This window comes from Cajanus cajan, chromosome 4 (genome assembly GCF_000230855.2).
Source record: "Cajanus cajan strain Asha chromosome 4, NIPB_CcT2T_4, whole genome shotgun sequence".
NCBI lineage: Eukaryota > Viridiplantae > Streptophyta > Magnoliopsida > Fabales > Fabaceae > Cajanus > Cajanus cajan.
Window position 1 is genome coordinate 69,164,408 of NC_138520.1, and position 23,325 is coordinate 69,187,732.

The following is a 23,325-nucleotide window of genomic DNA, read 5'->3' on the forward strand; positions in this document are numbered from 1 at the left end:
CTACAATACATGATGAACAATTTAAGTGGCTTGATTCTACCGAATCACAACAGCTGGTATAATAGCAGAAGTAACAGTTGACACTGTGGTAGGAACAATGACTAGCATAAGACTAGAAATAACGCCTAGCATAAGCTAGATTGATTTCTCAAGTTTCACCAGTACTTAAACAAGAAAGTATGGTACTATATTAAAATAAAACAGTTTGGGTACGGATCTACCACGACATTAGTTTGCAAAATTAGGTCATCTATGGAATTAGCCCATCGATTACCCTCTAAATACCACAACCCTTTGATACTAGGTTAGAGATTAAGTCCTTGACTTAATACTTTACTCGATTGATCATTTTATACACGTGTCTCAACCTTGCTCTCACATGGATACTAGAAAGAACCTAGAGGAGATAACTAAAAAACAACTTACTCATTCAAAGGCCAATTTACTTGCTAAATTGTTCAACTGGATTCTCGAAACACCACAACATATATTCACACAATGAGATATTAAGTTCAAAAACATCTTTAACTCCCCTATAGTTTTTATGTATCGTAACTAAGATATATATCTAACTCACATGTTTGTAGCTTATCAACTTAATAACTTTAACAACATACAATTTACACAATGTTCAACCTTTAACTATACAACATATTACTTAATCAACATAAATTACATACATCTTTGTAAGATTCACAACTGTAAATAAACACCATCAGAAATCAACTGAAGACAACGTAAAACAATTTACAACTTCACAACATGTTCAACTTACCACATCATGATAAATTATTTGTCAAACAACTATTAAACAATCAACTTTACATCATACAACTCATTTATCATCAATCAATTATAAAACATTATTAAATAACAATTTCTAATCATCCAACTCACACCTAACGCCACTTATTAGGCGTCCGACGTCACCAAGGCAAGGAGCTCCTTATCTCGCTCATGTCGGCATCACACCACTCGTGTCGAACGTGATTGAGGCAGAGAGTGTCCCACACTCTCACGTTCGACATGACAACACCCATGCCCGATGCAACACACCTTAATGTCTAATGTAACTCAAACAAAAACGAGTCTTTCTCCTCACGCCTAGTACCACCAATCTTGCGCCTAGCATGAGTGAGATAGAGGCCCCTCCTTAGAACCACGCTTAGTGCCTTGAAGATGTGCTCAATGTGATATCAGATTTTGCACTTATGTAGAACCCAATTTCTTGAAAATCAAAAATTTCCAACAACATGTAACATAATAATATGCATATATACAATATGATTTCACAATCAAAAGCAACATGCAATTAAAATCAATCAAACTCAAGCATGAACCTCCATGAACACCCAACCCACAAAACCCCTTTCAACTTCATTGTTCAATCACTCAACACCTTAAATTGATTCATTCCAATCATCACCAACACAAATTGCACACCTAATTCGAAATCACAACTTTCATTACCTTTTGGAGACTCAAATCTGCAAGAGGAGAAGAAAAGCAACTCCGCATAACATTGGCTTGAGGTTCCTGTGGTTGGAGCTCGAACTTCTTCACCACCTCTTATGATCAGCTGAGAAATGGTAGAGAAGGAAGGATTCAAGTGAAAAATTAAGAAAGGGAGAAAGAAAGAAACTCTCTAACTTTTCTCTAAAGTTCTTAAGAATTTTAAGTTATGAGTTTCCTTTGAAAAATCTTCCTTCTATATCTTTCTTGAGCCAGCTCTACTTACCTCTAGTCTTAACTCTCTAGAGATTAACGTGTCCTTAGAGTCTCCTTAACCCTAAAACTATCAGTAGTAACTATCAAATCAAATGACAGGATAATGAGATGACAATGTTACACTTATTATAAAATTAAAGCAAAATTAATAATAAAAATTAGCCAAAGATTTTTTTTTATTTTTTTTATTTTTTAACTTCACTTTTTCTCTCTTCTTTTCTTTTCAAATTAAAAAATAATATAATTTCTTGGAGTCTACCAAATTTTTTTTCTTATTTAAATGCTAACTATAAAAGGGCAAATACATTTCTTTTCCTTCTTTTCTTTTTATTTCATTGGAACCATCCAAGACTAACCTTATTTACAATTTTTTCATCCACAAAATTTGAATTAAGATCTTAACTATAACAAAATCAAATTTAATTCTAATAAAATCAACTACTTGTTTTAAGAATATACTTTGAAAAAAGAAAGTAAGGAATAGAAAACTGAAAAAAAAATATAATAAATAAGACGAAGAAAAAAAAAAAGAGACGTATGTTAAAATATTATAGCTGTATAAGTGAGTTCAGTATTTGAGAGCAGTTAAAAATTGTAGCTAGCTAAAAAAACCTTATCTCTTAAGAGTCTGGTGATCTTGGATAACCATAACTGATGTTGTCTCTTTGAATGAAGAAAACCGATTAACATGATATCACGATGTTTGACTGGAAGAATAGTCCAATAGCAAAAACAAAAACATGACTCAAGTGACAGCAAGACCAATCAAACATTCAAACCAATATTATTGTCATGCTATAAATACACATACAGAGAAATCACATGAATCGTATTAGAAGTGCTTCACAAAGAAAAGTAAACACTGACAGAAATGGCTGAGGGAAAAGGTAGAGTTTGTGTGACCGGAGGCACAGGGTTCATTGCTTCATGGATCATCAAGAGACTCCTTGAAGATGGATACGCTGTTAATACCACTATTAGACCAGATCCAGGTAGATAACACTTATTATTCTTATTATTAGATTTAATTAACTATTCAGTCCTTGTGTTGCCTCAAAATTTTTGTTTTACTTTCTATATCTTAAAAAGTTGAGAAGGGTTATAATAACATTAACCTAACTTTTATTAATTATTACATAATTTAATAATTTTATATTAAATATAAATTTTATATTTTATTTTTATAAAATAAAATTGACATAACATATATATATATTTTAAAATATACTAAAATATAAACACTATGATTACTTTCAAGTTGTTGTTTAATTTTAACAAAACTTAATATAAACATATAAAATGATATAAACTTTCAATCTAACGGTTGAAATTTACAAAATTTACATTTAATATAAAATTATAATACTTAGTAAAAGTTACACCAATATTATTATAACTCTCCTCTTCAAGCTTTATACCAATAATTTATTAGTTTTCTCGCGTTGTAAAAGCATATTACAAATTAAGGAGGACTAAAGTATAAAAATATGATTTGTATATAGAGACTTAAATATAAAATCATCAGCGTTGTTGTATTTGGACATTAACAGAACGCAAGAGAGATGTTAGCTTCCTGACAAACCTCCCTGATGCATCGGAAAAGCTTAAAATTTTCGAAGCTGATCTGAGCGACCCAGAAAGCTTTGGTCCATCAGTGGAGGGTTGCATTGGGGTTTTCCACACAGCCACCCCAATCGACTTCAACTTGACGGAGCCTGAAGAAGCGTTGACCAAAAGAGCTGTGGATGGAACCCTAGGCATTCTGAGAGCGTGCCTGAAGTCAAAGACCGTGAAGAGGGTCGTTTACACTTCTAGTGCCTCTGCCGTTTCCTTCGTTGGCCCCGAACCAAAAGATGTGGTGGATGAGGAGGATTGGAGTGATGTCGACTTTCTTAGAAGTTGGAAGCCCTATGGTTGGTCTTATGCCATTTCCAAGACGTTGACTGAGAAGGCTGCACTTGAGTTTGGCGAACTACATGGCTTGGATGTTGTCACTCTCATTCCTCCCTTTGTTGTTGGACGTTTCATCTGTCCCAAGCTTCCTGATTCCATTGAAAAGGCACTGGTCTTGGTAGTAGGTATACACTCGTTCTTATTTATAAGAGCACCTGCAATTCCCTGTGCCACATCAGTCCTGACTCACTTTATGGGTTGTTTAAATTTTAGCAGAGTTGCTTGTACAAGCAACTCTGCTAAAATTTAAGCAACTCATAAAGTGGACCAGAGTTGACATGGCACTGATGTGGCACAGGGAGTTACTTATAAGCAACCCCCATTGCAGATACTCTAAGATATAACTTATAACATATAATTTATAGTGTTTTATTTATTGATATTTTAAAATTAAAATATGTTTTTTTAATTCAACACAATATATTAATTATATAAACTCTTTAAAAAAATATGTATTTTAATTGGTTAAGAGAGTAAGTAAGTATTGAGTATAAATTTTTTTTTTTTAAAAAAAGGTAGTATAGTGCACATTCTGATTGGTTAATTGATTAAGAGAGAGTTGTGTATTAATTAATCGGAAAAAGCTGTACAAGGATAGTTTTAGAAAAAAAATATAAAAATATAACAAATTTATTATTATCAATTAAAATTGACTATTTTTCTTAGTTTTTGTGAATTATGTATACGAGTCTTATATATAAGAATTGATGTTGTATTATTTGTCATTTGGTGATGTCAGATTAAAATAGTGTATATAAGTAGAAGATAATCTTAGTGTTATAAATCAATTTAATAAAATTGAATTAAGTTAAAATTTATATTTAAGATAATAGAATTTATTTTAGCAGTTATTTTATTAGATCACCTGTTATTAAAATATTTAAGTTAAGTTAGACTCAAACTCACATGTAAGATGAATTTGATTTAAATAATTTGAAGGTCAATTATGACTCTAAGATGAGAGTTTAGTTATATTCCATAGACTTGATTATATTTTTTTGCAATCTTTGTTTCACAATATCACGAATTTCGTAACATAACACTTGAATTGCGTATATTTATTACTTAACTTTCAAATTTTCACATATTTTGTCATCATATTTGTTGAGTATTATATTTTTAGTTGATTATTGACATGATAAATTAATTATTAATGTGTCACATTGATTACTAAATTGGATTGTTGTTATGATATAATATATCACATCAATAGTTAACATGATACATCAACAATCAATATGTTATTTAAATAATCAATGTGTTAACTTAGTAATTAACTAACAATTTTAGACAGTCAATTAATAAGTAACAAAGTGGTAAAATATGTAAAAATTTAAAAATTAAATAACAAAAAGTGTAATTAAACTTATTTATTTTTATTTTTAAAAAGATTATACACTTGCTTCAAGAAAATATAAGACTTATATTCGGTTCTTTAAAAGTTATTTTGTACTGTTGTATCATATATAATTGAAGTTGCACCTTAATAATATACTAATAAAGATTTTACAATTAAAATGTCTTCTCAATAGTCATTATGTGGGCTACATGGAAAATACTTTATGAATATATACTTCAAGATCCTTTTAAGTTTTTGGTAAAATGAAATTGATGTTGTGCAGGAAAGAAGGAAGAAATTGGTATCACTCGTTACCATATGGTACACGGGGATGATGTGGCTCGAGCACATATATTCTTGCTTGAGCATCCTAATCCAAAAGGGAGATATAATTGTTCACCATTCATTGTACCCATTGAAGACATTTATCAAATTCTCTCTGCCAAATACCCTGAATATAAAATGCCAACGGTATTAGAGTGAGTAATTCTATTCTCCATCTTCCTGTAAAATTAAATGTTTTGTTAAATGTATATTATAGGTACAAATTATGGTCACAAAATAGACTTCAAAAATCATAATGTTGCGATCACAATTATAGTCGTGGAACATTTTTTTAGAACCATGATATTTACTATCTCATTTTGATATCATTGTCTAATATTTAATTTATTTTCTTCCTTTAGAGAGCTGAAGCAAATTAAAGGTGCCAAGTTACCACATTTAACCTCCAAGAAACTCGAGGATGCTGGTTTTGAGTTCAAGTATAGCATCGAGGACATGTTTGTGGATGCAATTGAATGCTGCAAGGAAAAGGGATATCTTTAATCGATTTTATTTATAGCCATTAAGTTTGACAAAATAAAATTGTGGAACATGATTGTTAGTTTGATCCCTGGCAATGATAGCTCAAGTGGCATGTATACTATTTAATGCATTATGTTATTTGCAATAAGTCAATCAGGGATATACTAATATTTTTAGTTTGTCTTTTTTCTAAACCATTTAATTTTCACGTTTTTATGTTCATTACAAACTATTAATGTGTCAAAGCATCTTAAATTAATAAAATAAATAATACTTGTATAAAAAAATAAAATTAAGATAGAGAAGATAAAGTTTGAAATAAAATAAATGATGAGAGTGAGAGAATAAAAGATGATATATAGTTGTATAAATTGTCGTACGTATCAATACTCAATTAATAATCAGAAAGTATTTATTAAAAGCTACGTTAAGATATATACACCGAAAATTATCATAAAATATATCAATAACATGATTTTTTGAGGGCTCAAAAATAACATTTTAATTAAAAACCGTTTTAATTTCTTAACTAATATTTAGGGCTTTTAGTATTTATATTAAAAATATATATTCTTTAAAATATTTATCATTTTAGAAAATTAAAATATTATTTATTTTAAAAAATATTTCTATTTCCATATGCCTAATTAATTTACAATAATAATCTAACTCTTTTGATGAAGGCATTTTAATAAAAGAATTATTTTCAACACATAATTGATGATATGTGTGGTTCTCCTAACCTTAATCTTGATTTTCAATTCTATTTGTCAAGTTATTAATCACTTTTAGTCTTGAAAATTATCATTCTTTATGCTATGTTATTTTTTAAATTTGTCATATAGTAATAGTTTACACGAGCAAAACATGAAGAACAAAAAGATTGATAAATTTAAAATTAACACAATCAAAAGTTAGAAAATCAGTTTGATCATGCAAGTTTATAAACTGTACCGACTTGTGGTTCCATTAATTAATTATATTGTTCATATACAATTAATTAACTATCATAATACTTAAATCAATCAATTCCTTGCATGCATTTAAATAACAAGATAGGTCGAAGGCGAGCCACAATGACCTTGGAAATAACCTTCCAGCCGACGTTGCATAAGCTTATAGGACGAAAATCTTTGAGGCGAACTGGATGATTGACCTTTGGAATTAACACCATTTGTGTCTCCAAAAGCGATGTGTCCGAGAACCCCAACCGAAAGGCGTCCTTCACAGTACGCTATAGTTCATCCCCCACTACAGGATGTCATTGGCCCTTTCCAGGGTAGCTTTATCCCTGGGAGGGGGACTCGTGACCATAGTATTATTGCTCAGGAGGCCTTCCATTTTGTTCGGAAAGACGGCTCAGGTGGGGGTTCTTTGGCCTTGAAAATTGACCTTGAGAAAGCATATGACAGGGCCAGGTGGGAGTTTTTGGAGTCTACGATGGTGCAGTTTGGTTTCCCTACGATCACAATTCAACTCATCATGTGGGGGCTGAGGAACTCGTCAATCTCACTACTTTGGAATGGAAGTGCATTACCATCCTTTGTTCCGTCCCGTGGCCTTCGGCAGGGAGACCCATTGTCTCCATACCTGTTTGTTTTCTGCATGGAGCGTCTAGCCCTTAGGATATTTGAGTCGCTCCAGGAGGGTCATTGGAAATCAATTCAGCTATCTCCTGGGGGGTTACCGCTTTCACATCTTCTCTTTGCGGATGATATTTTGTTGTTCGGTCAAGCTTCCGAAGACCAAGCTTGTTTGGTGGCGTCAATCCTGGAGGAGTTTTCGCGCGCATCAGGTTTGAGAGTTAATCTGACTAAGTCTAAGTTTGTGAGTTCTAGAAGGGTTTCTCAGAGGAGGATCGATACGTTGGAGGGACTGCTAGGGATTAGTCATACGGCTCGGATCGGGAGGTATTTGGGTGTCCCCATGATGCATGGTCAGCCAAGATGCGCAAAATTTTATGATGTGATGGATAAGATCCAGGGTAGACTCGCGGCTTGGAAGTCCAAGCTTCTTAATAAGGCAGGGAAGTTGTGCCTGGTGAAGTCTACTATCTCCTCTATCCCTATTTATAGTATGCAATCACTATGGCTTCCCCAAGCAGTGTGTAGTAAAATTGACCAAGCGTGTCGACGTATGCTCTGGACGAAGCCTGACAATACAAGGTTTTGGTCTCCAGTGAGTTGGGAGGTTGTTACTCAACCCAAAGAGTTAGGTGGCCTTGGGGTTAGGGAGGCGCGCAGGGTGAATGTATCCCTTCTTGGAAAGTTAGTTTGGGATATGCTATCGGCTCCACAGAAGCCTTGGGTGCATCTCCTCAGTAATCTATACCTTCATGGTGACTCTATCCTGTGTGCTCAAACCAGGCGGGGTGCTTCTCCAATCTGGTCGAGTATTATTAAGGCCCTACCTTCACTTCGTGAGGGATTCCAGCCTCACCTAGGGTCGGGTGCCTCATCCCTCTAGTACACGGACTGGACAGGTACTGGGCTTTGGTGCGAAAAAGTCCCTTTTGTTCACATTGCGGACACCAACAAGACGGTCGCAGACTGCTGGGAGAGTGGAGAATGGAACTTCAACATCTTGCACACTGTCCTCCCTACTGAATTGGTTCACTCGGTCTGTCAGTTGAGTGTCGTAAGTTCCTCCTTGAGGCTGGACCACTTTGCATGGAGGGGTGACATCTCGGGTTGCTACTCAGCGGCATCTGGGTATCGCTTTCTAACCCCGGTACGGTCATCGGAGGGGGATGAAGTTTGGAAGAAGCTTTGGAAGGTAATGGTCCCTGAGAAGTGAAGTTTTTTTTGTGGCAATGCCTTCATTTAGCCCTCCCAACGAATCAAGTTCGGGCTGATAGGAGGTTGGCCGAGTCAGGTGCATGCTCGCGTTGTTCTTGCCCGCGTGAGACCATTTTACATGCTCTTCGGGACTGCCCGTACTCGCGGGAGGTGTGGATGTCTGGCGGGGTCAGCGTGGGGTGGTCTTTCTCAGTAATGGACTGTTTTCAGTGGCTGAAGGGAATTATTCTGCACAAGGATGTTATTGAACTATCCATCACCTTGTGGTGGCTTTGGCGGTTTAGGAATCACATGTTGTTTAATGGCGAGCTGTGGCGGGTTCCGATGATCCGTCGGAAAGTGTTGCTGTCTACGGTGGAGAACAATGTGTATAATGCTAGGAGGCGTTTAGGGGTGGAGCAAGCACTATGGAGGCCCCCAGAGCACCCGTGGGTCAAGTTAAACACAGACGGGAGTTGGTTGAGTGGGTCTGCTACTATGGGGATGGGTGGCGTAATTCGTGATTGGGCCGGTATGTGGCGGGGGGCTTTTCGCGTGGGGCTTCACAGGGAGATGCGTTACGTGCAGAGTTGTTGGCCTTGGAGGAGGGCTTATTGCTTTGTTGGGAAGGAGGATTTCGGAAAGTGAGCTGCGAATGTGATTGCCTGGGAGCTGTTACGATGCTGCAAGATCAGTCACCAGATAGGGACTACCTACATAAACACTATGATGTCATTCGTCGTGTTAAGCGAATGTTAGCTTGGGTCTGGGTAGTGTACGTAACCTATATCCCTAAAGAGCTAAATTCAGTAGCTCATACACTTGCTAGTTGGGGTGTACGGAACCTAGGTTCCACTGTATTTTGGAGAAGTCCTCCAGATTTTATCCTGCTACCATTAGGAAGAGACTCTATGTCTTGAGCTTCTTTGTTGTTTTTTAGTTTCATACTTTACCAAAAAAAAAAAAAACAAGATAATTCAATCAATTAAAAAAATGTTCAAATTAAAATGAAATAGTAGGTCAAAGGTTCAATATATACATAATAATTGTAACTTAGAATTTAGCTAGATTTGGTTAAAAGTATTAAATATTTACTCATTTTTGAGAATATGGTGATAGGAATGACATTTTTGAATATTTAAAAAAATAGATTTGATTAATATTGGAAATGTCTTTATGAAAGTTAAAATATGAAGAACGTAAAAATAAATTTAATTCTGACATTAAGGCAGCCTTTTAAAATTCTATTTCGATCGGCTATCCAGGGCTTGCTGCGAGTGAGGGTATTTTTTATTTTTTTTACTCTGGTGGAGCATTTCTTGGGGTCTTCTCCACATTTATTGGTATTAAATATGTTCTTTTTGTTGAATCAATGGTTACTATTTTGGCCATTAAAACGACCCATGAGATGGATTGGTATAATTTTTGGCTGAAAAGTGATTTTACCCTTATTTTATCAACTCTTAAGAATATGTTTTAGACTTTTAGTTCTTTGAGAGATTTAAAATAAGTGGTTGCATTATTGTCATTTTTGTTCTAGTATGCATATTTTTTTGTCATTGAGAATGAAATTTTTGTATAAATAAATTAATGATGATTTTTTTTGGTAATCATTAGAGCCTTCCATTTTTTAGGTTTTGTTAATTTTTGTTTGGGTTTTTGGCTAAATCTTCTCATATTGCTTTCATTTTGTTTTTTCCGTTTTATATATACATTCATATGCTATAAATGATTGTTAAATTTTGAGATGTTAACATTGTTAGAATGTCATTATTTTTTAGTAATACAATTTTTAGAAAAGATAGATATGTTAATGCATCATTATGCGGGCAAGAGATCCTAACTAGGTTAGTATCTCAGCCCACATCTTTCATCTGTAACATATCAGAATGAACTAAAATATAAAGAAATGTAAAGGTACAAGTGGAGGACCAAACCAAAACTCACTATAAAATGTAAAGTAAAAATAAAGAAAAAACAAATGAATCATAGGCCAAAATCAATGTACAACATCAAAGTATGAAATCTAGTCAAATACCAAACTCAAACAAAACATCAAGATAGTTTGGAACTCTTCGTGATCTAGTCCTAAGCTTATCCGGATAAGCTTTTTTAAGCTTAGGAATCTGAACTTTTTGCCGAGTGTGAGACCCATATCTATATGTTGCTTCAAGGACATGTAAGTCATGTTAGACATCTGAGTGATATTCAGCCCAATATTTTTATTAAAAAATATTAAAAAAATGTACGATAAAATATAAATGTTTAAGTAATTTTATACTAATATGAAGGTGGTCTACTACTCTAATTGGTTGTTTCACTAGTAACTAGTCTAGTTTCTTTTTCCCACCGGTTTGGGAATGAGGTGGTTCTTGTCCAACGACTATTGCAGGAAAATTGGGATTATAGGGTGGAGCATTCATTCTGGGAAGCAAACCAACGTGTGGATTATCTTGCTAAGGTGGGGCTTCTTCAGAGACTCTGCTGAATGTTATATTTGAAGCTCCAAGTTTATTCCATGTCAGTGCGTTCTTCAAGTCAAATTTTAGAAAATAAACATGCAGTAAAGTATGTTGTAAAATGGTAGCACGTGGGAATTGATCCCAAATCCCACCAATTGAATTTATCATTGATTTACCACTCAACCAAACTAGTATATCTACTGGGGTAATTTGATAAATACGATCTATATAATTAAATTATTTTGTAGTTTATTTATAATTTTAAATAAGGTGAAACTTAACCCAGATGAATATAATTATTTAAATATTAGTGATTATTAAATTAAGATGCTCTATTATTATACAATTTACTTAATTAATTTATATAATAAATTTTTAATTTAAAACTATATTATTTATGTTGATCAACTAGTCTATAATTTGGTTGTTCAATACTACAATTCTTTTAGAGTCTTCTTTTAAACATGGAATGAATTTTATTAAAATTTATAGATATAAAATATATATGACATAAATATTTTTTTAAAAAAATTAATAAACATCAAGACACATAATTCAATTAGTGATCTATCAGTTCAAAACATTACACTCACTTTGCTTAAAAATTAAGAACATGAGAATATGAATTTTTTAAAATATTATATGGAAAATAAAATTTGTAATCTTGTACTCTTTTTATATTAAAATGATTGTTTTCAGGTTTTTTACACAGATTTAAAATTATACTTTTATTAAAATAACATTTTTTTAATAAATGGATTGTTTTTAATTATGATAATTGTAACAGTCCATTTTTTTGCTGGGCCTTAGGCCCAATTCGTGCCCGGAACGGGCCGTTTCAAAAGTGAAACGGGCCGTTCCGAAATAAAGAAAGTGGCTAAATTTTAAGTTTCGGAACGGGTCTGGAACGGGCTGTTCTCCAAAGGAGAACGGGCCGTTCTGCTTGAAGAACGGGGCGTTCTCCTTGCAGAACGGGCCGTTCCGGAAGGAGAACGGGTCGCTCTGCTGGGTTTTGGAACAGGCCGTTCTGATTTTAGAACGGGCCGTTCCAGTTCAAAAATTTGCACAGATTCGAAGGTTCCGGAACGGGCCGTTCCGAATTCAGTACGGGCCGTTCCGGGTGCATCAGAATGCTTATAAATAGGGCCCTAGGGTATTTGGAAATTCATAACTTGGAGAAGAGGTCCTAGAGAGAGAAAGAAGAGAGAGAAAGGGAGAAAGAGAGAGAGGAGGGGAAGGAAAAGGAGAGAGAGAAGAAGAAGAATCCAGTAGAGGAGGTTCTGCCTAAGGAGAGAAAGGAGGAGGAAGATAGAGGAGGTTCTACTCTAGTTCCGGTCCGGTTTAAGAAAAAGAGGAGGAGGTTCTGCCTGAGTTCCTATTTATCCAGGTACGGGGGAAAAGGGGATTATTTATATGTATAGTACATGAGGGAATTGGGTAGAGGAAGAATTCCTTAGGATTATGATTGATTTTACAATTATTTGATTTGGAGAATTATTGGTTCTATTAAAATTATCTGTGTTGAGGTTTATAAATATGCCTAAGTGTAGGAATGATGATCTGTGAAGAAGAATGAATTGTAAGGAAAATGCGGTGAGCTAGATTTTGGAATAATGAGGGGTTTTACTGTTTATATTAATTATTCTATTGATTATTATATTAATGAAAGTTATTGTTATATTACTTGTTAAGAATTAATGATATTGATGTGAATTGCTTGAGGGGTATGTAAACCCTATTTTATTGAGCTTATCTATGTGATATGGAATTGCGTACGTGATATGAATTTGAGTTATAAGATGAAAGGATGTATGAATGTGATTTTGATTGTGATTGTGGTGCCTCACATCGATGACTAGGGACGGCACGGCCCCTGGGTTAGTGGTGCTACAGGGAGGGCGTGACCCTAGCATGGTGTGGGATGAGTAAGACAGTTAACACCACCATTTATGTCGTTTATGGCAGCCCTGGCATAGGGTTAATTGCAAGAGATTGTATTGATTGTAATGTGATTGTGTTTCCTCACACCAAATGATTAGGGATGGCATGGCCCCTGGGTAAGTGATGCTACAGGGAGGGCATGACCCTGGTCTGGTGTGGGTTGAGTGAGGCAATTAACCCGTATCACTTGTGTCAGATGTGGCGAGGTCTTGGCATAGTGTTAATTGTTGAGATTGGCATGAATTATTGATGTGGAAATGATGTTGAGATTGACATGAGTTATGAATGGTGAAATAATGGTTTTAATGATGTGAATGAGAAAAGGTATAAATGATTTTGTTAATTATAAAATCTAAGTGGATTGTGATGGATTGATAAATTATGATACATGCTCGTAAATATTTTATTAAATAAAGAAAATATGATGAGATTTTAACATGGTGTGTTTGGATGTACTTTGCATATAGATATCTTCTTTTCTCACCGTATAAATTGTGGATATTTTAGGTGGAGAGGATCCGGCTGCAAGTGGCATATAGGATGCCAACAGTTTTATTTTGGGAAATGCTCTGATATTGTGACATCGGGGCAAAGGATTTTTAGGAGCGAAATATTCGTGTGAATTTGGTACTGTAATATTATTTTAAAAACAATTTGTAAAAACTCTTGTGTGTTATGTGTTATATTTCTGCTAACGTGGTTGTTCGAAGTTTCTCATGTGAACCCTTTTACTGTAATAAGAAAGATTTATTACAATATATGTGTTGGGGTAGTAAGGGTGTCACAATAATTTTGAAGAATTTACAGAAGAATAAATTAAAGATAATTAATATTAAATAAATTGAGAACACCGATTATTTTAAAAAAAATAAATAAATGCTAAAATTGCCGTCAACAAAGAATTAACAAATATTAAAAGAACACATTCCTATCCATATAGTTGGGGAAAACAAACACAGTCATTGAAAACTAAAATCAACACTCTACATCTTTGCTGTGAATTTCCATTTATTTTTATTAGCTCTTGAATTTGTCGGGAGCGATGGTTATGGTTAGAGTCGTCCAACGTGCATGGTGGCACAGTTATTTGTTTTTAAAATATGCTTGGTTTTTTTTAATACTATTTTTCTTCAAGCCTTTCCTCTTGTGTTTACCCTGTAAATAGATGGGTATTGTAACTATTAAATTCTTTATAATAATTATAGAAAAAAACTCAAAAAAGAGATCGTTCGTATTTTTTATTTAAAGACTAGCGTAAAACAAACTTAAAAAATATAAGCAAAAGTAATATTGTTTATAGAAAGTTTGGAAATTGAATTTAACGTTAAAGTGTAAAAAAATAATAATAAATAAATAAACGATAATGATAGAAAAAATGATAAATTAATATTAATTAATTATTTTTAATATTTTAATATAATTAATATAAAAATAAAACATAAAATTAAAATTTTATTAAAAATAATTATCAAAATTCCATAAATATGTACATATATTTATAAAATTCTATATAAAATAAATTTGGATCTAACAGAATAACCAGGGGTATCCTAGTAAGAGCTCCACAGGGCGATTGGCATACTGAATAGTGAATACTGAGAGTGAGAAGGCACGACGTGCAGATGCCAGATGGAGACTTAATTAAGAATCCAGGTGTACAAGTGCAAGTGCAACTTCACCCAAACCAAACCAAGCAAGCCTAAACTTTAACAAAATCAAACCCTTCTTCGTCTCGTGTTTTCATCACACACACTCTCGTAATCGGGAATGGATCCACTGCTACCCATTGTAGCGCTATCCCTCGTGTTGGGCGCCATTATCGCCCTCCTCTTCTTCAACTCCTACTTCCGCAAGCGCCAATCCGAAATCCGATCCATCGCCAATCCCAATCCCAAACCTAAACCCCCTCCCAAGAAGCCTCTCTCCAAACCCCATTCCTCCGACAAGGTCTTCTCCAATTCCACCCTCGCCCAACCTTCAACTTGCTTTCTCAATTAATCCATTACGATTTCCCGCTTTTCTGATTATCATTGATTTTACACTTTGGCTTCACCTTTTCTTCAGGACCAAAACAAGCGACATCATCCCTTGGATTTGAATACCTTGAAGGGCCACGGTGATGCAGTCACCGGGATATGCTTCTCTCACGATGGACGAAATTTGGCCACAGGTTTCTTTCTTTGAATGCCAATGCTGAGTTTACTTCGTTTGTGACCTTTGCTTTCCTTATTCACGAGATCGGTCTTTCATCTTTGTAGTTAGATATCAAAACCAGTTGGATGTTGCATTATAATTGATGCAATTATTTTTTTATTTATTAATTTTACTAGTATAGCATTATTTCACGACAAAACAAGCTATGCATTGTCTGACTAAAGTAGTTTTATACTATCATCTGATTACAAACTATCATGTATGGTAAGTTTGTTGACCGTTGCGATAATTACCTTAAAAATCTTACCAATGGTGATTTTAAGATTGGTTGTAAGTGTAACAAATTTTACACTGACAGTGCATAGCTATTAAACTCTTTCCTAATTACTAGATTGTCAAAAGGAAAAGAGTTTAACGACTATGTACTGATAGTGGAAAATATTTTTACTCTATCTTCTAATTACAATTCTTCGTTATTAAGAAGTTTTAGTTATTTATTGTAAAAGTTAACAAGGTCACTCGATGCGGTGGTATGTGATTGTTGGATGACAATGTAATATTTTGCACTGTCGATGTATAGCTTATTTTTTCAAAGGAAAATACATTTATGAGGAAAACATATTTCATATGACTAAATGCAAGTATATGTCTAGGTATGAATATATAGGTACGTACAGGTCTACAGGATATGGTTATGGGTATTGGGTACTAAAGTTGCTACTTGCATGGAAGTATATATCTGAGGAGATTTGCTTTTATTGAACATGGGTATGAGAATTGAGAGCTAATTCCCAAGTATCCTATCTGTTGCCACTTCTATGTGCATCTCTTAATTAAAAAAATTCTAATTATACTCATTTTGTGTACTGAGAAAAGCCCATCTTGACCTACTGTTGACTTGTTGATTATTATTATTTTGTTAAACAAGAAATATCATTAGGGAGATGAGAGAAAATACTAAATGGATAATGAATTACCTGTCAAAATAAAGAAACTAAAACCAAAAGAAGACCAAAATGGCTTTTAAACACAACAGATTTGATCAGTCTTTCTGCATAAAAAGGGGCTATATCTATATGTAATTAAAGCACCATGAATTGAGCAGCCATAATCATAATTTTGTCCCATTGGCCGTAACATGTTTAAGAGGCGAAGATATACCATTGAAGTTGTGGACAAACTGCTCCAGCGAATGACATGAAGAAACTGCAAATAATGCTCAGCATTTGCAGACTCCTTATTTTATGTTCCTTATTGTCTCAAAGTCATCGCATGTGTTGACTTGTATTTTTCATGCATCTTGTTTCCTAATTTCCTTTCTATGTTTCTTCCACCTTAGATTGTACCTGTTATAATGATTTATTTATTTTTACTAGTACAAGCAATTAAGCATTATATTAAACTTTTTCTTACATTCCTACCTTAAACTGTCTGTGAAAACAGCTTGTGCTGATGGAGTTGTGAGAGTATTTAAGTTGGATGATGCTTCAAGTAAAAGTTTCAAGTATGTGAATTTCAAGAGCCTCTTGATACATATGCATATCAACTCAATATCAATCATATTTCATATTTATAAATTTATTATCTCAACTCTTTTGCAGGTTTCTAAGGATTAATTTGCCTGCCGGTGGTCATCCAACAGCAGTTACATTTTCTGATGATGCATCCTCCATTGTTGTGGCATCTCATACTCTCTCTGGTTGTTCACTATACATGTATGGAGAAGAGAAGCCAAAAACTTCTGAAAATAAACCACAAGCAAAGCTTCCTCTCCCGGAAATTAAGTGGGAGCATCACAAGGTTCATGATAAAAAGTCAATAATAACTATGTTTGGAACCTCGGCAACTTATGGCAGTGCAGATGGAAGTACAATTATTGCCTCATGTTCAGAAGGTATCTTTACAACATCATTCCCATTAGAATCTATAACGGAAGTTTTCTTTCGTAATTTATTTATATATTCAGGGTCTTCTACCTAATAGTATGCAGCAATTATGAAGGGAAGTTCAATTTTAATTAGAAGTACCTTGTGGAAAAAAGAAATGCTTGTATGGGTAAAGGTTAAGGTCCAAAAAGTGATTTAAATGGAGTATACGTTTTTGTTTATTTTGTGTTTGCTTCTCTGAACCTACAATATATATTTGACCTCTAAATACTGCAAATGAAAACATCTCAGCTACCAATATTGTCTTACAGCATCTAATGAGGCATTTCTGAGTAAGAAAAAAAATAAGTTATTAACTAAAATTGGAATCTTGCTTGAGATTTCTGCTGCTCGTTAAACCAAATGCACTGTCTTATACTAATATTTCTATTTGCTAATGAAATTATTGCCACTGTCTTTATGCTGACAACATATAATGCTTGATGTTGGCTTTCTACAACCTGTTCTAAATTTGATTTCTAATTCAGGGACTGACATCATTCTTTGGCATGGAAAATCTGGGAAGAGTGTGGGGCATGTGGATACAAATCAATTGAAAAATACCATGGCTGCTATATCTCCCAATGGTCGTTTTATTGCAGCAGCAGCATTTACTGCAGACGTGAAGGTTAGCGTTAATGTGCAAGTGTGTTTAATTTATTAAAAGTTACTAATCTATCTTACCAGCTAGGGTTGAATGCCAGATTTATTTAGTCAGTATCATTACACCTCAGCAACAAGGCTGTGCCAACCATCCGTTTGGTGCTGGCCTTAAGGAATGACCTCTTGTATTTGTTACAATTCAATTGAAAAAGGGAGAAAGCAACATGGCAAATATTTTAACCGATTAGTAACAGTTATTCTTCATTTTTATTGTGTGTCTGAAGTTTATGTTACAAGGCTGCTATAAACGTTGTTCAGTGAACAAGTTGGAAATCTTACAGTAAAATATCTTTGAGCATGTTAACTTAAAAATAACATGGCATGTTTCTTGTGTTTTTATATCCAACCACCTTCCTTGTCTATTGTCCTCTCTCTCTCTCTCTCTCTCTCTCTCTCTCTCTCTTCCTCTCTCTCTCCACATATATATATGTACAAAACCTTTTACTTTAATTTTATCAACAGTCTATCAACAATTGTTTGCCCAAATGATTTTTATTAGTGTGACCAATGAGGAAAAATGAATGAGGAAGAAGATTGACTTTAGAGACTCAAGTTGTCTGTGTTCATCTATTTACGTAGGAAAACAAATGTAAAAGCTGGGATTGTGAAGAATATTTTCCAGAAAACAAAAAAGAGAAAAGGGGATGTGATATAACCAAGAGCACTTACCCACCTTGCCAATGGCTTAAGTTATTAGCAAAGGCACAACTCTTGATATATGACACCCTGTGATGTGGGCATTGCCTTACTTAAGCCAATGGTCATAAGCCACTGGGTTGAACCATACCCATAGACCAAACATGCACCCTTGCAGCACTGTGGGCTAGTACCAAATGATATGACCAAGAGTGTTTACCACCATACCAAAAGCTTAAGCTATTAGCAAAGGCGCAACTGACATATAACCCTCTGCATCATATGCAAGTCCTTTCCTATTTAAGCCATCAGGCATGGGCCATCAGGTTGAACCTAGTCCACAGACCTAACATGCACCCTTGCAAATTTGCAATCCTTTGGGCTAATACCAAATGTTATGACTGAGAGCGTTTACCACCATGGCAACAGCTTAAGCTATTAGCAACACTATGCTTTAGACACGGGCCTTCCCTATTAAAGAATTAAGCCACTGAACAAGGGCTGCCAGGTTGAGCCTGACCTGTAAGAGTGCTTACTACAATGCCAAAAAGCTAAGCCATTAGGAAAGACGCAACTCAAACCCGGGCCCTTACCTATTTAAGCCATTGGGCATGGGCAATCGGGTTGGATCTGACTCACAAACCTGACATGTACCCTCACAACTCTTTGGGTATATTAAGATGACTTGGAGACATTTAGTGAGTCTGTTGGGGGATGACTGAAGACTAGAGGATGGAGAAAGAAGAAAATGGATTCTTGAAGTCAACAATTTTCCTGATGTCAGAAGACATCATATTTTTAGGCAGTGCATGATCTAGACAAATTTAAAAGGTTGACGCCAATTGAAAATTTAGAATAATTTCAAGTAATATTCTGTTGAAGTAATGCAAACACAATAGATCACAGGTCTAGCTTGTCAAGGAAAGCTTTGTGTGTAATGATCAACAAATTTGTTAATTCTTAAGTTTTGTTTGTAATCTTTCAATAAATTTGCCTCCTCCAGAACCAAGATAGTTGCAACTTGCAAGTATATATCACTAGAAGCTGCACTGTACAATAAAACTTGTGAAAGTTAAAATCAGTTAAATTAAATATCCTCTGAATACTTGATTTTGTATGGTTTGTGTGACTGAAATTAATGGACGGTTAATATTGTAAGCCATATCAAACTGAGGTTAATACTGAAACCATTTTTAGTTCATCCTTGACATTAATAGAGATTAATACAATTGTCTAATAATTTGTTAGATGACCTCAGGGAGCCTCTCAATACATCATTAGTATAGTAAATTCACCTTTTATTATATTTTCTGATTGAGAACTTTTATCAGTATGTTACTGCTTCTGTTTTGAAAGATTTTGTAATGTATTCTCCACTTTTTCTTGTTTACTATGTATGGCAGATCTGGGAGATTGTATATGCCAAGGATGGATCTGTGAAGGAAGTTGTGAATGTCATGCAGCTGAAGGGGCATAAGGTTTAATATTAGCATTATTATTTTGGGGTGATTGAAATTTAATTTAAACATCTATTTTTACATATGTAGATTTTTCAAGCCATAAAATTATAGTTTCTTTCAAATGCATTATATTTTTATTTATATAAGAGTTATATTATTAATTAATTTTCATATATTTTGATGCAGTACAGTCTTATAACTTCATGTATTACATTAGAATATCTTGGATTAATGGAAATTTCATGAGCATGTTGTGCATGACACTTTTTCATGAATGTGTACTTGCAGACGCATTTGTGTGTGATTTACAATTTAAACAAAAGAATAAATATGATGTTCCCATTTTTGCATGTAGGCATATTAACTGTGTGTAAGAGAGTTAGAGACTTACAATTTAAACAAGAAGAATAAAGATGATGTTCACTTTATCTTCTTTTCGACCATGATTTATGTTTATTACTTGTGTCAGAGTGCAGTGACTTGGTTATGCTTTACACCAAACTCTGAGCAAATAATCACCGCATCCAAGGATGGTTCAATGAGAATATGGAATATCAATGGTAAGCAAATTTTAAAAGTTTTGTCAAATTTTCTTTGATACCCAATCCTTTTTAATCCCCCAATATCCCTTCTTAATTATTTGAAAAACACTACACTGACACTGCTTATACATTGTACAAACACTCTTTAATTGTTTGAAAAACATTACACCATGTACCTCCATAAGAAGGTTGTTGTAAATGTTAAAAAAGTGGGGAGTTATGTACAATCTCAAGAAACCTCATGGGGGAGTTAGTGTAATTTACTCCATTTTAAAAAATGATTATTTTTCACTTAATGAATTGATTTTATTTTTCTAGCAAACTCTTGATGTCAACATTCAGTTGCAAGTAGTTTAAAGGTTCTAGACAAAAGATACGTGATATTGTTAATGAAGAATTCAAAATAGTACTTTGACGAGATTCTATGGCTGAAAATGGGCATGCTTCCTTTTGCATGTTTTTTTGGCCTGATAAATGTGTTTGTTATTTGATCAATTAAAGGTATTCTTCCCTCCAGGGGATTTGAGTAGGGTTCTTATTTAAATGTTCGTATGTGCTGTCTTAAGGACTAGGTTAACTAATTCAACTCTTCTCACCTTTATTTTCCTTGTATCCTGAAGTTCGTTATCATCTTGATGAGGATCCAAAGACGCTGAAGGTGTTCCCAATCCCTCTTCATGATTCTTCTGGTACTACATTGCACTATGACCACCTGAGTATTTCCCCTGATGGAAAAATTTTGGCTGCGACCCATGGTTCCACATTGCAGTGGTTATGTGTTGAGACTGGAAAGGTTTTGGATACAGCTGAGAAAGCCCATGATAGTATGTCCAAGCTTCAACCCTTTCATTTATCTTTACTTTGCAACTAAAAAGTCAAGTAATTTTCTATCTATGATCCTCAAGTCATTGATTATTTTCTTCACTTGCAGGTGACATTTCTTGCATTACGTGGGCTCCTAAAACAATTCCAATGGGTAAAGCTGCTAATCTGACTCGATTCATTTTGGTTGCTTACCTTATTTATTGTTGTCAACAAATTTCCATCATTGACACAAATTTTCTGACATATCTGTTTCTTGTATCCTGTTTGCTAATCTGTGTTACGATAAGGCAAAGTTATGTAGATAACTAAAAAATTAAATTGATATTAACTGTGAGAAAATACCAAGTTCTCAAAATATAAAAAATGATTATTTAGTCTCTCTACTCAAAGTTCCTTAGTAAATCCGTCAAATAAAACTCATCTAATACTGAATCTTTGAACAAAATTCTCTTACTAATGTTTTTGGCAGTGAAAACATCACATTAAATTAATAATACTGCATAATTATCTCAATGTCACTCTCAATTATGTTATTATTGGCCCTAAGGGGACTAAAATGATATTTTTTTGAAATTATAGAGTTAAAAAGATAAATTTTAAATTTGAAGGTCTAAAATAAATTTATTCTAAATTTGAGGACTAAAATAATAACTTTTTATATTTTGGGGACTAAAATCATGTTTTAAATTTTAGGAAATAAAAAAAAAAATACTACTTGGAGGACCAAAAAACATTACTATACCTTTTACAAATTCTACTCATTATGATGCCTACAAGGTATCTTATGCTAAGCAGCACGTCATTTTTTGTCATCTTAATTATTATGGTTACTTTTACAGGAAATGAACAAGTCTTGGTTTTAGCCACAGCCAGTGCTGACAAGAAAGTGAAGTTGTGGGCATCTCCATCTCTTCCTTCCTCCTAATCCACCACCATCGTACTAGTAGCATGCCAAATGCCAATGCACGTGCACGTACTGACCACTAATTTATGCACTCTTCAAAAGTTCTGGGACTTGCTCTCTCTCGTTGGTTCAGTCACTCTACAACTTGATTAGAGCTGCACGGTATCATATGAAAGTTGAATCAGAAACTAGGATGAGCTGAAATGACACAAGCCTTTAGTTGCTTGCTGCTTAGACTTGGATCTTTCCGAATTTTTGTGATAATTTTTATAGACTTTTAGATAATGATGTTGGTTTTGGTTGTGCTAGTGAGGCTGACGTCATTCAAGTGATGCGAGAATAGTCTATTAGTAACTTTGGGAGAGAACATAATAGACATGTTAGTGGCTATAGTTTGTTATTTAAAAAGAGAATAACTTTCATATTTTCAGCTAAAATATTTTCAGGGTATTATTCCATCCATTTTTGAAGGTTTTGAAATGGCTATATTGGGAAATAACTCTGAATTTCAACGAGATTTGGTGCACATCTTAAATCTAAAACGTGCAGCGGTGTTTTAGATTAGTTATGGGTTTGTTTTTCTTAACTGTGTGATTCTCATCGGATTGGTTCCCATAAAGTATTATTTTCAATTATAATTTCAAATTTAAGATAGAGATTGAATTTTGATTTTTAATCAAGAAATATAACTATCAAACTATTTCTACTGATGACTTTCGGTTAATTATGCGGGTTTTTTTTTAGGCTTAAATATGTTTTTAGTCCCTCAAATTTAAGGTAAATCTGTTTTTGGTTCCCCAAATTTAAAATTGTTATTTTTAGTCCCTGTAATTTCAAAATATCTTATTTTAGTCTTTATATTCAAATTTTGTTAAGAAATTTATCAAACATTATTGCATAAAATCTACCTATTTGTGTTTCTATTAGTGAAAATATCATATTTAATCTGGTTGATATTGCATAACTGTCTTAATTAGTCACTTTCAAATATGTTATTGGTAATCTAAGGGACTAAAATAAAATTTTTGAAAATTACAGGGACTAAAAACAACAGTTTTAAATTTGAGAGATCAAAAACAAATTTGTCTTAAATTTGAGGGACTAAAAACATATTTAAGCTTTTTTTTTATAATGAAAAAGTAAAATACAACAACGGTACGACCTAAAGTGTTAAGTAGGAAGCTTCCAAAATCGTTTAGGCGAGTTACA

General features: G+C 33.9%; 2 protein-coding genes across 2 annotated transcripts; both read left to right on the forward strand.

The window, feature by feature from the left end:
- Positions 1-2,549: 2,549 nt before the first annotated feature.
- LOC109802944 (vestitone reductase) lies at positions 2,550-6,006 on the forward strand. The gene is made up of 4 exons (XM_020364374.3): positions 2,550-2,720; positions 3,279-3,806; positions 5,304-5,499; positions 5,707-6,006. The coding sequence occupies exons 1-4, from the start codon at positions 2,600-2,602 to the stop codon at positions 5,846-5,848; spliced, it is 987 nt and encodes a 328-aa protein (XP_020219963.1). The 5' UTR covers positions 2,550-2,599; the 3' UTR covers positions 5,849-6,006.
- An 8,565-nt stretch (positions 6,007-14,571) lies between these two features.
- Positions 14,572-22,578, forward strand: LOC109802560 (Transducin/WD40 repeat-like superfamily protein). Its single transcript, XM_020363965.3, has 10 exons — positions 14,572-14,954; positions 15,072-15,177; positions 16,605-16,665; positions 16,763-17,055; positions 17,575-17,714; positions 19,789-19,863; positions 20,315-20,405; positions 21,008-21,211; positions 21,319-21,363; positions 22,052-22,578. The coding sequence occupies exons 1-10, from the start codon at positions 14,775-14,777 to the stop codon at positions 22,135-22,137; spliced, it is 1,281 nt and encodes a 426-aa protein (XP_020219554.1). The 5' UTR covers positions 14,572-14,774; the 3' UTR covers positions 22,138-22,578.
- Positions 22,579-23,325: the final 747 nt, after the last annotated feature.